Source organism: Gopherus flavomarginatus, chromosome 12 (assembly GCF_025201925.1).
Source record: "Gopherus flavomarginatus isolate rGopFla2 chromosome 12, rGopFla2.mat.asm, whole genome shotgun sequence".
Taxonomy (NCBI): domain Eukaryota; kingdom Metazoa; phylum Chordata; order Testudines; family Testudinidae; genus Gopherus; species Gopherus flavomarginatus.
The window spans coordinates 33,224,164-33,238,275 of NC_066628.1; the positions used below are offsets into that span (position 1 = coordinate 33,224,164).

The following is a 14,112-nucleotide window of genomic DNA, read 5'->3' on the forward strand; positions in this document are numbered from 1 at the left end:
GGTATTAAAAAATTGAAACTGCCCTGTTTGAGTAAAACAAAGGAAGATCAATCAAACAATTTAAACCATAGGTACACCTTTCACATCAACTAACTACTCAGATACAGGAAAACTCCATTTATACAAAAGACACCAATGGCCATAAAATGCATTTAAAAAAGAACGGATGCTTTTCAATGCAACTGATGCACTTTGGGGGCATAATCTAATTTCCAGATAATATGGTATCTTGAGATAAGATGGATTTGGCTAGGCAAGATTCTGCTAGATATAATATTAACTGAAGACTACATGAATTAGATGTTTGATAATTCTAACAACTGACACTAATAACTTGGTTACTAATTTACATTCCTTCTTGGGGAAAAAAAAGATTTCCCACAGATTTTCAAACAGAATACCAATTTGAGTTTGAACAGAGGACCTAGGCCAATGGAAGCCAACTAGGCCAAGAGAAGAGGCCAAAGAAATCCAATTGTCATGAATTCAGGCTATTTCTGAATATGGTGTAAGATACCTATAGTGTACCTAACTGTATAATATCAAATGATGGAGACAGTAGGGAGAATTTCTCCCTGACCCCAGCTGGTATTCAGTTTAATTCCTTGAAGTATGAAGATAAATGACAAGGGTTACTTTATCCTTAGTACTGTACATACAATTGTTGCTAGAGTCCAATTTTTTTTTTTTTTTAAGCAGGACTAAGCCAACTGCATCAATAATACACCAAGGCAGTGAGTTCCATAGATCAACTACACATTAGGTATGTCTACACAGCAATGCAAGCCCAAGTTTGAGCCCAGGCTAAAGCCTACCCTTGCATCCACACACCAACTGTGCTAATCTAGAGCTTGGACCTAGAGTCCAGGAATCCTGTATGGCTGGAGGGTCCAAGCCCATATTCAGTTTGGACCTAGGGTCCTGAGCCCTGTTGCTTTTCTCTGTGCATGCAACCCTGGCTAGACTCAGGTCCTGGAAGTTCTCCAGATGTATCCCAGAGTTACCGGCAGAATAGGAGCAGCGCTGCCAATGTTACTCAACCTAATGGTGGAGAGAATTCTCAGATTACATGGTAGTTCAGTTTAAAAAGTGTTCTCAAACTGCAGTCATTCTCCTGAGACAGCCACCAAAGGAGCTAACTATGCAGTTTATGTACTCATGTGCTCCTTATGGGCACCTGAATACCATCAATAGCAGTAGCGTTTTCCAACAGTGCAACACATTCGTAGGACTAGAGTTTCGACACCATGGCGGGTGAGACACAGGCTGCTAGGCACTCTGGAATAGGACTACTTTGACTCAGGTCTGGGCACTGCACCGTGGACACCAGAGCCCTAGACCTAGGGTTAAAATACAACGTAGATACTCAAGCCTATTGTTCCCTGACACAGACAGCTGACTCAAGTCCCACTAACCCTCAGGTTACATTGCTGTGTCAACATACCCAGAGATGCTTTTTAAGATTCCTTGTACCCATTTTCATGCCTGTGCAAGCTTGCTTGCAGCCTTCTTCTCAAGTTCACTTAATGGAAAGGACAGACTTGAGCAACTGGCTGATCTCCTCCAGCCCATTCATTACTGACTCTTTTACATATTTTCATAGCCAAAATTCTTGTTTTTATAAAAACATGTTCTCTTACCACCATGCCTCCAAAATTCCCACTGCCCTTCTCAGGATCTCCTTCCACACTGAAAACAGTCTATTCTTACTCTATCTATTCTAATCCCAAGCCTTTTTAAAAAAAAAAAATCCATTTCAGGACTTCATCTTCCGCCCACCTATTACTCATTTTGCTTAATGGCCTTCTGTGAGGAACTTCACCAAAGGCCATTTTAAACTACACTCACCAGTTCTCCTTTACCTGTTTCAATTTTCAGTAGTGTTCTGAGTTGAAAGAGGCATGGTTCATACTTAGAAGTTAAATTCTAGTTTGCCCACTATATTCAGACTGATGTTTTATAACTAACTAGCTAAACTTTTCTCATTTTTTTTCTTGTTATTTAAAGCAAGATTTACCAACCTACAATTCCCCAAACCACCCTCAGCACTTTTGTTTACCATAGCTGGGTACAATGTTGACCCACCTTCCTGAAGATTAGTTCTTTTCTAATGATAAGGTATGTGTTTTTCGTAAGTAGAACCGATACTTCGCTCCGTAGATCATTAAAGCTCTTGTATGAAATGTCTTCAGCTCAGGGTGGTGTCATTTATTTTCTCAAGTTATTCTACATCTTTAATATCCACCCACCCTAGATAGTGCCTTATCTTCAGTCCCTGTAAGGAGTCCTCTTTAAAGGCAACCTGGTGTAGTATAATACACAGGGGGTGAGATACAGGAACATTTTATGCATGCTACGAACTTCTGTATCAGATAAGTGATGGTGATTGCAGAATGTTGAGAAAGAGACAACAACCTACTAGACAGCAATAATGGGCAATTCAATTACTGGTATAAACTTACTGAATGTCATATCAGGACACGGTTTAGAGAAGTTATGTCTCCATATAATCAGCTATTGCTTCATGGAACAGTTTGTTCTGAGCCCTAAAAGAGGAGAGGTTACTCTTGACTAGAGCTGGTTGAAATTCAAGATTTCCAATCCAGGAGAAATTTTGACATTTTGTCATTTTCTTTCATCCTAAATCAGAACAAAATAAGTCAAAATTTTGAAATTTCCCATCACGTTGTTTTGACAAGATCAAAGTGTTTCATTGACAGTATATCAAAACAAAAAAATCTAAATGAAGTGCTTTAGCCTTATATAAACAAAGCACTTGAGTGATTTTTCATGGCAAATTTTTCAACCAGCTCTTCAGTGTACTTTGCATCCTGATGTTTGAAACTGCAGTAGGTCAATGCACACTAGTGAACAGTCTATATGGAGAGTTAGTGCACAGCACACTGACACAATGTAGATTTATATCCCAGCTTGCAGTGCAGTAAGTGCTCATGTACACATGCACTTAGTCTGAGTCACCCATGAGTTGGTTCAGAAGTATGGTTGCACAAGCAGATCACAGTAGAAGTGGATGATGATACTCTTGAGCAATTCCATTCTTTACTCAACAAGTATTCACAGAAGGTGGGAAAGGACAGAAGCGTCTTCCTCCTCAAGGAACTGTATGCAGTGCATCTTGTCTCCCTCGCCTGTGCAGTATGCATACAGGGAGCTGCTTAAAGGGTTACTGAAGAGATACAGAATCTGATATTTTCAGTATGCTGATAAACATCCAGTGCTGTTGAGTTCCTGGCCCAATGTTTGGGGGAAAGTGGGGCATCAAGGAGAGCTAGCTGCCTGAAGCTTAATCCAGATAAGACTGAGATTGTGACATTGATTAGCTGGAAGAAGCAACTGGAAGATATGGAAATTAAAACATCTCTTTTAATTGAGGATACATACCCTTCATTTGTGACTTATATTTGCAACCCAGAGGGTAGGACTGGGGCCCTAGTTGCTGTTAAATGATCAAAGAGCAGCAGTGTCCAGGATTTTTTTTTTTCCTAATCTGTGTCTACGTAGAGATTGTGACCATTTCTTTCAGATGTAGACCTTGCTACCATAAGCCACGCTTTTTTCATCTCAATACTGGATTACTGTAATGCACTCTTATACAGTAATACACCTTACATCAACATGGCACAATAGAGCAGCCCACTTATAAAGCAGGATTTTTTGTGAGAAAGCATGACTTCTGTGCAGCATATCCTGCACTGGCTGCCTTCAGGGTTGAGTTTGAAAACGTAGGTTTTGATCTACAAAGCCCTAAATGGAAAGGAGGGGAGGAAAAAGGGGTTGGTGTTGTGAACCTGTTACAGGGCCCTGTAAAAGATTACCACTATATTATTTTATCAAGGTTCATTTTGAGGATATAGGTGTTCAATTGTTTAAATAAGAGTATCAGACAGAAATATAAAGACAACTATATCATAAGCAGGAATTCTGCAGGTGAGTCATTACATTCTGAGATCACAAAATGTAGATGAGATGTGCAATCAAAGTAAACAGGTTGCTGCAAATCAATTTTTTTTTTCTTTCCATCTTTCTTTACCCCTCAGAATGTCCATGGAAACAATTTGATGGTCAAAAACCCACAGATTAATACATATATAGCCCATGCATATTCAGATAAGATTTCCTGATGTTTGTACTGTTAACATCTATGTGGAGGAGGTATAACTGTCATCCCCACTTCATACATGTTGAAAGCTGAGGCTAAGAGGTAAAGTGACACAGTTCAATGTCATACAACAAATTACTGGCAGAGCCAGGATTCCAACCAACCACATTTGATTCCAAACTTCCTGGAACCTCTTAATTTATAGTTGACATTCTCCATATTATTACTGAAAAATGTTGCATTATCAGGTTATCAGATTCCAGATATAAAAAGTTTAAGACTCCAATTATGTAAGGACTTACAAACATGCTTAACTTTTTCAGTTCAATGGTGCTATTCATGTACCTAATGTTAACCATAATATATAAATTTGCAGGACAGGGGCCAAAGTAATTAGGTAGTGGTGCCAGCAGAAAGATATCTGCATGGTACCAAGATTTTCTGCGGAGGAGGAAAACCTCAAATTATACAAAAATTAAAAAAAGGAGGCTCTGTCAATTTATGATAAGTGAACTATTTTAAGCAATGATAAAAGACCTCCTGTATTCCTGACTTATACAGCTTTGGCCTTTGCCATTTCATGGAGCCAGAGAATGAAGAGGAGCAGTACTGAAATAAAAAGAATATAAAGAATCAATAGATTTTTCAAAATAGGACAAAAGATTGAGGCCATGAAGTTTTCACTGATGTGATACTGGAGCTTTTCTATACATATACTATGTATGGCTTTGAAAATTAACACTTTGTCCACTCTGTCTCAATCATTTCAACTATATGGCAAATTACTTGAGTAGTGAGGCAAGACAATCATTTCAAGTCAGTCCTCTACTCTAAGCAACTAAAACCAAAGTCTGGTGCCTGGAAATTTAGGCAAGTGCACAAAAATTGGTTAATGTACAAAAGTACACAAGCTTTTCTATTCAGCCTTACCTTTTTCCAGTACAAGTACTTCAACAACATCTGATAATCACTTTTCAGCTGTTGGGTGGGAGCAGGTTGTTTCATTCTCGGGGGAGGGGAGGGGGGAGGGGCAGTTTGTTTCAATTTGTAATTTACGTTTTCCTATATATAAACTCTACCAAATTTCTTTACAACACTTGGTAGATTAGAAGAATATGTACTTTTTAGTAGTTAAAATAGGTACTTTTTAGTAGTTAAAATACACATAAACAAAAAGAGCGTCCTTATCTGAAAGAGCTTACAATCTAATACCCTTGTGGTATTAGATTTTTAAGCACATAGACTCTTGCACTCTGCCCTGTCCCATGTTGCCCAAAAAATTCTTGCAACTATTACTGTGTATGAAATTCATGCAAAGATATTTCTACAAAATAACTAATGCCAATGTTACTGATTGCAGCAGTCATATAATGACTAACAAATAACTAAAATTCTAATTTATACCAGGGTTTTCAATTCTGATTAAGTAGTACAGATTAATGCAAACTCTCAACCTAAATATGCAAGTTAACATTCAATTAGTTAACTTGTGTATACACATAATTGAAAAATAGAATAAATACAACAGACATATAGTATATAAAACTATTATATACAGTCACATTAATAAATTCTAGTAAATATTTGGGAGAGTAAATTTATTTATTTGGTTTTAAAGGAACACCCAAGACAATGAATTCTATTGACAAAGATGTCTTAAATGTCTTTCATGGATATGTTGCTACAGCCATTACTAGTCCCACTTATGTCAGTGAATACAAGTCCCTTGCCAAATACACAACTCTCATGCTATTGTATAGTATTACTATGTAGACTTATTGAGGTTCAAGAAACTTACCATCTGCGATTCGGGAAGGGAGTAACAACCCTCTCCTGCCTAATTCAGCCAGAGCCAGACATCCGCCATGCCAAGAATTGTCCGTTTCCTGGAAACTAATTTTAGAACACAGAAACACTGTTCAGTATAACTTGAGCTTTCCAGGTTTTATCATGTGTAATCCAAATCCTTATTTGTCTACTGCAGTTTGTATTCACAGTACTAGAGTAGACTTTTTTTTTTTTTTTAAATACAGGAACCACTGCATACATTTTTTTTTAATGTTTGCTCTTTCCTACTTTAACTACCGTGTTAATGGTGCAACTGTTAGCCTGAATAAATAACATTGTGCTTAAACCATTTATTGATATACTCACCCTCAGATACAAATAAAAAGTTCAACTTCAGATACTCATGTGCCAATTATGATCAGATCTCATAATCAAAAAGAAAACTATTTTCAGTAACCTGGTGTATGACAAAAACCAGGAGCATAAAATGGCTAGGTGGTACAATGTCTTAATAAAAACAATGAGGAGTCCATGATTAACAGATTTATTTGGGCATAAGCTTTCATGGGTAAAAAACCACTTCTTCAGCATCTAAAGCAGCATTTTTTTACCCACAAAAGCTTATGCCCAAATAAATCTGCTAGGCTTTAACGTGCCACTGGACTCCTCGTTGTTTTTGTGGATACAGACTAAATTGGCTACCCCTCTGATCCTTGAGTGTGATAATGTAATGGCATTCTATTTCCAGAACAAACAAGTGCTTGTCTACATCTAAAGCAAAATATGAGAGTGTGGACTTCACACTAATCCATAGTGGATTTTTATCCACACAAAAAACATTGAACAAACTGGTATGACCTGCAGTGGCTGATAATTAAGATCTAGAACAAGAATAGCAGAAATGGTTCAAGATTTAGGCACGTTTGCAGAGATGGCAGAAACAAAATATTGGGGAGGGGGGGCGGGCTTGTACAATGCATCATCATATTCACACGAACATTTTATTTTGTATTAAGTTAATAAGAAAGAAAACCTAAAAACAATGATACCAGTGAGAATTCTAAAATTTTCATTGGAAATCCTACAAAATTTAAGATCCTCTAGGAACTTCAGTACGTTCACTTTTAATGTTTTGTAATAGTACGATATTTACAAAGTGTAGTTTCTTTGAATGACACAAATCAGAGTATAAATCTAATTTTTTAAAACAAAAAAAAAATGCAGTTATAGCCAGGATTAGAATACGCATTCTGGCTGAGACTGTCAAAGGTGCCGCAGGGAGTTGGGCACGCTGGCCTCCTCTGCAAATCCCAGCACCTCAGTACAGGTAAATAAATATCTGCATTACTCAGTGCTTTCAAATAAATACAAAAGTATTCATTACAGGTATCTTCAATCAGTAACAACTCAAATACTTAAATTAGGCATAGATAATGCGGATTACGGATCCCTATCAAAAATCCCACCACCACCATCATTCATGTCAAGCATGTCTGAAAAACAAACTATAAGGTAGGTCCCTTTTAAGTCATGTGTTGAAATATATTTTATCATATATCTGTGCAGTTTCAGAAAATATCTATAGATTATCTAAGCATTTATTTTGACCTAGTTTTGTTTAATTTTTTCTTATTATTCATAACATTTCAAAATGACCCATTTTATATCTGGCAATAACTGGCATTAAATTTATAAAAGAGTAGGGCCAACCAAAACACAAAATTAAAATCAAAATCCCTATTGGTATTCATTTTTTTTAGGTGAAATTCTGTGCAAAATTCACAGCAGATTTCTATTTTCCTTGCCTACAATACATCCTATTAGTGTCTGTAAAAAAGGAAGTCACCTATTTATTAATCAGATTATTCATCACCCAGATCTGAAAAACAGATCTTTAAAACAAAGAAAGGAAAACACAGCAACTAACTACAGGCCTTTGAAGTGCAAGTATAATTTATTGAATGGTATTGAGACCTGGTGTTTGAGGGGCTTCATCTCCTGCAAAGAAGGAGACAGGCCAAACCTGAGTGGCATGTGTAGTTGATATGATGCTTCCTCATTAGCCCATGTCAAGGCAGACTGCAGTCCAATTCAGTCCAGATCAGCACCACTAGTACAATCTCTCTGATCCGTTTTCCAGCTAAGCATACATCTTGAAATCAGTTTTTGACATGGATTTTGTTGTTTATCAAAGTGTTAAATAGCAACACTCTGGAAAATACAAATTTGAATCTGTACATTTGCACATTTGTCATGGAAATTCTTCATATTTCATATTGACTCAAGTGACTTTGTTCAAGTAGATCAGTTCCATTCTCACTTCTGGGCTGGTCTACACTGGGGCGGGGGGGAGTGTCGATGTAAGATACGCAACTTCAGCTATGAGAATAGTGTAGCTGAAGTCGACGTATCTTATTTCGACTTACCTCTCGTCCTCACGGCGCGGGATTGACAGCCGCGGCTCCCCCGTTGACTCCACTTCCGCCTCTCACCCTAGTGGAGTTCCGGAGCCAACGGGAAGCGCGTGGGGATTGATTTATCATGTCTAGACAAGACGTGATAAATCGATCCCCAGTAGATCACTACCCGCCAATCTGGTGCGTAGTGTGGATGTACCCTTCATGTACATAAACTAGAGTATCTCATCTTTACTCTTCAATACAAGTAAATGCTTCTCCAATTTAATTTATTCACCATTGTCAGCTCATCACAAAATCCAAGATGGCAATCCTATGAAGGAGAATCCAAGGATGCAACTGAAGCTACTTATTACTTTGTATAGTTCTATGAATTTCAATTTACACTTAAGTTTATGAAATCTAGTTGTTAATTAGAATTCATCCAGATATCCAAAACATACAAACAGGCTGTGCTGAAATAGTAACTGAAAGATACCAAGCCTGAAGTTGGACTTATTGAAGAATTTTCTGTTCGGTCTACTTGCTAACCAGTTTGCCTTACCTAGTGCTGATTTACAAGTCCTGGTCTCTCTGCATAACGTCTAGTTATATCCTCCAGCACAAAATGGATGCATACCTACTGGGTGCTCCCCCAGAGCACTTTCCTTGCTACAATACAAAACAGAGGAAGTGTTTGCCATGTGTCCGTTCTACACCAATTTCAGATGAGATCAGCCATGGAATGCTAAAGTTATTGCCATTGCTAACTGAAGTCAATATTGCAACATGTTGTTAACCACCCTAAATAAGGGCGTTTTTATTCTAGTCTTTTGGGAGAAGCCATGGGAGAATAATTGTGAAAAAAAGTCAAAGTAAAGTGCAAATTAGTAACTAAAATACATTTATACAATTGAGTCCAACTAACTAACCCTGCTTGTATTGTGTTAATAGCGGGCAGCTGTAACACTGCACCCCAAGCCCATCTCTCTCTGAATTTGATTTCTGAAATGTTTTGAGGTTGGGTTTTGTATCTTTGGGGAAAAAAAAAAAAAAACCTTGAGGGAAGGTAACGCTTTCTAACCCTGGAGCAATGAAACATCTCATTGGTCTGGTCCTGTGTGTGTTGACACAGTGTGGTTGCTTAGCCATCTAAGCTGGACAATTTTTTAATTGGGCAGCTCAAGATTCTAAGTGAAACTGGTTCACGTGCTTAGTATCTCATTAATTCCACAGGCCAAAATAAAGTCCCACAGAATATCAGCTATGATGGTGGTTTTAAAAAAAAAAAAACCAAACAAAAAACCAATGTTGATGGAGGGAAGGGGGAGAAGAATCACAGAATTTGTGACTCTCATAGAAAAAGGTAGCATCAATCATACGTATTAATTAGTTCCTCCTGTTTTTTTATTCTTTTTCTTAGTCACTTACTCTCTGGTCTGAAGTGTAATATATAATGTAGTTTCCCTCTTCTTGAGCCAGACAAAAATACATTTTTTACCTATTTTGATTGACATTCTATGAGACCATTATTGCGAACAGTTTCTAAATATCCTCAGAGATTTTAAAAAGGTACATCTAGTTCTTTGCCCCAGAGTGAGATTATCTATTTCCAAATCTACATTAAAAAACATTAAAAAAATAAAGCAGATAAAACTCAGTTTCCTGCTACACAAAGGGAATATCTATTTGGTGAGTTAGTGTGCAGCAAACTGGGGTGTAAATCTAAAATGCTCTAGCCTGTTGCAGACTAACTGGCTGTGTATACCCTCCTATCATGCGCTAAAGTTCCATACTGTCCTTTCATATAATCACAGATTATCAGGGTTGGAAGGCACCTCAGGAGGTCATCTAGTCCAACCTGCTGCTCAAAGCAGGACCAATCCCCAGACAAATTTTTGCCCCAAATCCCTAAATGGCCCCTCAAGGATTGAACTCTCAACCCTGGGTTTAGCAAACCAATGCTTAAACCACTAAGCTCTCCCTCCCCCATTTTGAACTACTGCTGTTTCATTCGTAGACATTTCTTTATTTGAATACTCCCATTATAGGAAATTTTATTTAGGTTACAAATGGCAATCTGCAAGCCAACATCTGACACACAGTTACTACACTCCTTAAATTGTTCCTGGGCATGCTAGAACTACAAACAAAAGAAAAAAAAACACAACACATATCTAAGGAGGAACATTTAATACTGACTAGATGCTTGCAAAGTTGCCTACATTGAGTAACAAAAGGTAAGTATGGATCCTGTATGCAATATGCTGACATAGTTTTTAGCAAGACAATCACGACCATACACTTCCACCTCAAGAAGCCACGCATTACTTCTGAACATTTAACTCTAGGACAAGTAACCTGTAAACCAAATGTACATGTACATGTACTCCTCAGCTTTTCTGCTGATTTTAAACACAATAGGCAACTTTGGATGGGAAGAAAAGGGTTTCATAGCCATTTAGTTTTCACATATGCAACAATTCTGCTCTTACATGTACAAGAAAACATTCCATCGTTCTTTTTATACTTCTGAATCCATTTTTCAGTGTTCATGAACACAATACATCAGCACTAGCCAGAGCCACAGACAGTGTAGGAGGACATTGTTCAACTTTCCCACACTGCTCTGCCAAGGTACCTCACCCCTGACCTGAAACATGCCACACTGCAAATCACAGCAAATTATGACTACATTATTTGTTGTGTGAAGAAATATTCACTAGATACTAGGACAGGAAAGACCATCAAGTTCAATTTCACATATAGCATGTCACAACTTGAACACAGATCTGTCATGAAAAAATTAGCGCACTAATCCAAATCACCTCCTACCAGCACAAAATTCTGTTCTATTCTTTCTATGAGACCGTAACAATGGGATCCAAACTTGCATGGACATTAAAGTTCCAAAAGTACTTTTCACACATGTAGGTGTTTGCCCCGCGCCCTTGGCCAAAATTCAAATTCTCCTTATTGTTTCATATGTGCTCTGGGTCAGGTGCCTGCCTGAATGCTGCCCTTCCACTCCAGAAACAGCCACATGGCCGCTGTAAAACTATGTACACAGCACAGGAGCATATTGAGATCCAAGGATGCAAGCAATTGCATAAATACAAAATAGCATTACCTAAAGCAGTCCAACAGAGACCCAACCACATCATCAGCTAACTCTTTTGGAAGCCTTCCAGTTATTCTCCCAATCCTGAAAAAAAAAGAGAGAGAGAAAAGTGATTTGTTGTATAAATTACAGTAATTTAAGATACATGTTTACACTAAGATAACAGGATTCAAACTACAGATGACACAATGCATTATTTCAGTGGTGTCACACTAGGACACAAATGTCAGGCTACAAGCTAAAAAGCTACAAAATAACGTGCCAAACAAAGAAATAAGATTTTCAAATGGAAAAGAAGAAAACGTGGACTAGCGAACTGGGAAAAAACACTATTGCAAAAAAGCTCCAAGTAAAATCCTTTCACATAATTCCAATCTCAACCCTAGTTAAAATTTCCTAGCTCGCTGCCCCACATCCACCTCCATCCAAGAACACTAGCACACATGGGCTCCTTGTCATCACTTCTGCTAAAACCATCATAAATAACTAATAACACTGAAAAAACAACATGCAATTATTTCGCCCTGGAACACAATCAGGTATTATGTTAATCTATTAGTTTTAAATTAAATAGAAGAAACCTACCCTTTTGCAGCAGACCATCTGACAATGGTGTCTTTGTCTTTCAATCCAATCAACAATTGTTCTGTGGAGAATATTATTTTAAACAAAGCAGATTACCCCAAGCTCTTTAGAGCAATTCTCCTACACTGTTCAAAACTCATTTCTCTATTATCACAACCAGTTCTTAATTTAAATCAAAACATTTGTATCTATACTTCTTATGTTTGTGACAAGAATGAAATTTGAAGCCACAAAAAACAAACAAGTGGTATAAGTGCTTTCTGAATAGATAGTCTCTGTGCTAAATTACAGAGCTACCAAGGATATAGCTACTTTGCACTCAGGTGGTGTGATTGCAGCATGTGCAGCCATCCCGAGATAGCTTTGATCTAGCTAGCCTGGGTAACAACACCAGTGAAGCCAGGGCAGCAAAGGCTAGCTCTTGAGTACATACCCAGGATGGGGTCCCAGGCAGGCTGGTACAGCTCAATCAGCTAGCCCATGATACCACAGTGTCACTGGTATTGCTACCCAAGCTAGATAGTTCAAAGATAGCTTGGGTAATGTCTACAGGCGCTTCAGCCATACCTCTGCTTGCAGTGCACACATAACCCTATGTCTGCTTTTGCATATCTTGGCTGAGGCCCTGAGGCAAAAGTGAAAGAGGCGGGGAAGGGATGGGGACAGGCACTCAGATGGAAGGCTACAATGTCCTGCCAGAGAGCCTACACAACAATTAACACCAGGCAGGCAGGCAGGCAGAGCCTCTTCAGCACTAGCCAGAGAAGAATATGGCCAAATGACTCAGGGAATACAATGAATCCACACATCTCTCTTGCCTATACTGTCTAGGCCATTACAGAACCCAGATCATAATTAAAAGCAGCTACCACTATGCAAGCTCCCAAAATACTACTGTCATGGAAGGTGCAGAGCCAATGGGGTTATCCCAGGGTGATGACTCCCCACCCACAGGATTGCTTCCTGCTTATATACATAATGTATAGCAGGCTTTTGCCAACTGAGAGTCTATCACAGTTCCTATTAACTCGTTTGACTGATAGGGAGAGATGATTTCTTGTAGTTCACAACAAGGGACCTCTGGACAAACAAGAGGATGACACACTCTAGGGCTATCTCTGTCTCCTGCAGAAACCTGCCTCCGACCAGCGAATCATCTACATACAGGTAGACATGGATGCCCTATTTCCTTAGGCATACTGCTACCACCTCTAAACCATTTCATGAAGAATCTTAGTGCCATTGAGAGTCTAAATGGCAGTACCTTGTACTGGTAATAGTTGGGCCTCACTGTGAATCTTAGGTTCTTCCTCTGGGTTGGGTAGGATGGCTATGTGGAGGTACACGCAACACACGTCAAGAGCCACAAACCAGTACTGAACTTGAAGAGATGGGGTGATGGAGGCAAGCATTACCATCCTGAACCTGAAATGGCTTATGTATTTGTTGAGCCTCCCCAGGATAAAAATATTCTGAAGAAGAGCAGGTAAGAAAATAGCAGAAACCTCTTCCCCTATATTCAGGTGGCAGCTCTTCTATGGCTCCTTGCCAAAGCAACAAGGCCACTTCTACTTATGGTAGACTCTCATGAGAAGGGCCTCTGAAGAGGGAAGGCAAAGAATGGAGGGTAGTAAGGAATCAAATTGGATAGGGTAGCCATGGACAATGATGTATGTCTGAAGGTATAGCAGACCATACCCAACACAATAGGATGAGGTGGCTTCCGACAGTTACATGCTTGGAACTGGTTCTGATGCGGTTCCTGACAGTCCCATCAAATTTGTTCATGTGATGCTAGCACCCTGTGCCAGAGGAGGAAGGAGGAAGACCCCTGCTATTTCTGAACTTTCTTGGAAGGATAAGCATGTGTGACATGCCTGGTTCCTCTCTATCATCCATGGTTACTGTTGACATTTTCAGTAAAAGGGCTGGGTATAGTTTCCCAAGGAGCACAGAGAAGCTTTGGAGTTCAAGCAATCCAGAGCTTTGTGTGTGTACTAAACAACTCCTTCCCTTTGAAGGGTAGGTCTTCTATCATGGCTTGCACCTCCTTAGGAATGCCTGAAATGTGAAGCCACAAGGCCCTTCACATCATCACCATC

The 14,112-nt window shown here is 38.8% G+C and overlaps 1 protein-coding gene across 1 annotated transcript in view; it reads right to left on the reverse strand.

The window, feature by feature from the left end:
• Positions 1-14,112, reverse strand: part of TBCD (tubulin folding cofactor D) — a 160,995-nt gene that overhangs the window by 102,628 nt on the left and 44,255 nt on the right. Inside the window, 3 exon segments of the mRNA XM_050919182.1 lie at positions 5,919-6,013; positions 11,435-11,509; positions 12,011-12,071. Of these exon segments, the coding sequence (XP_050775139.1) occupies positions 5,919-6,013; positions 11,435-11,509; positions 12,011-12,071 (231 nt within the window).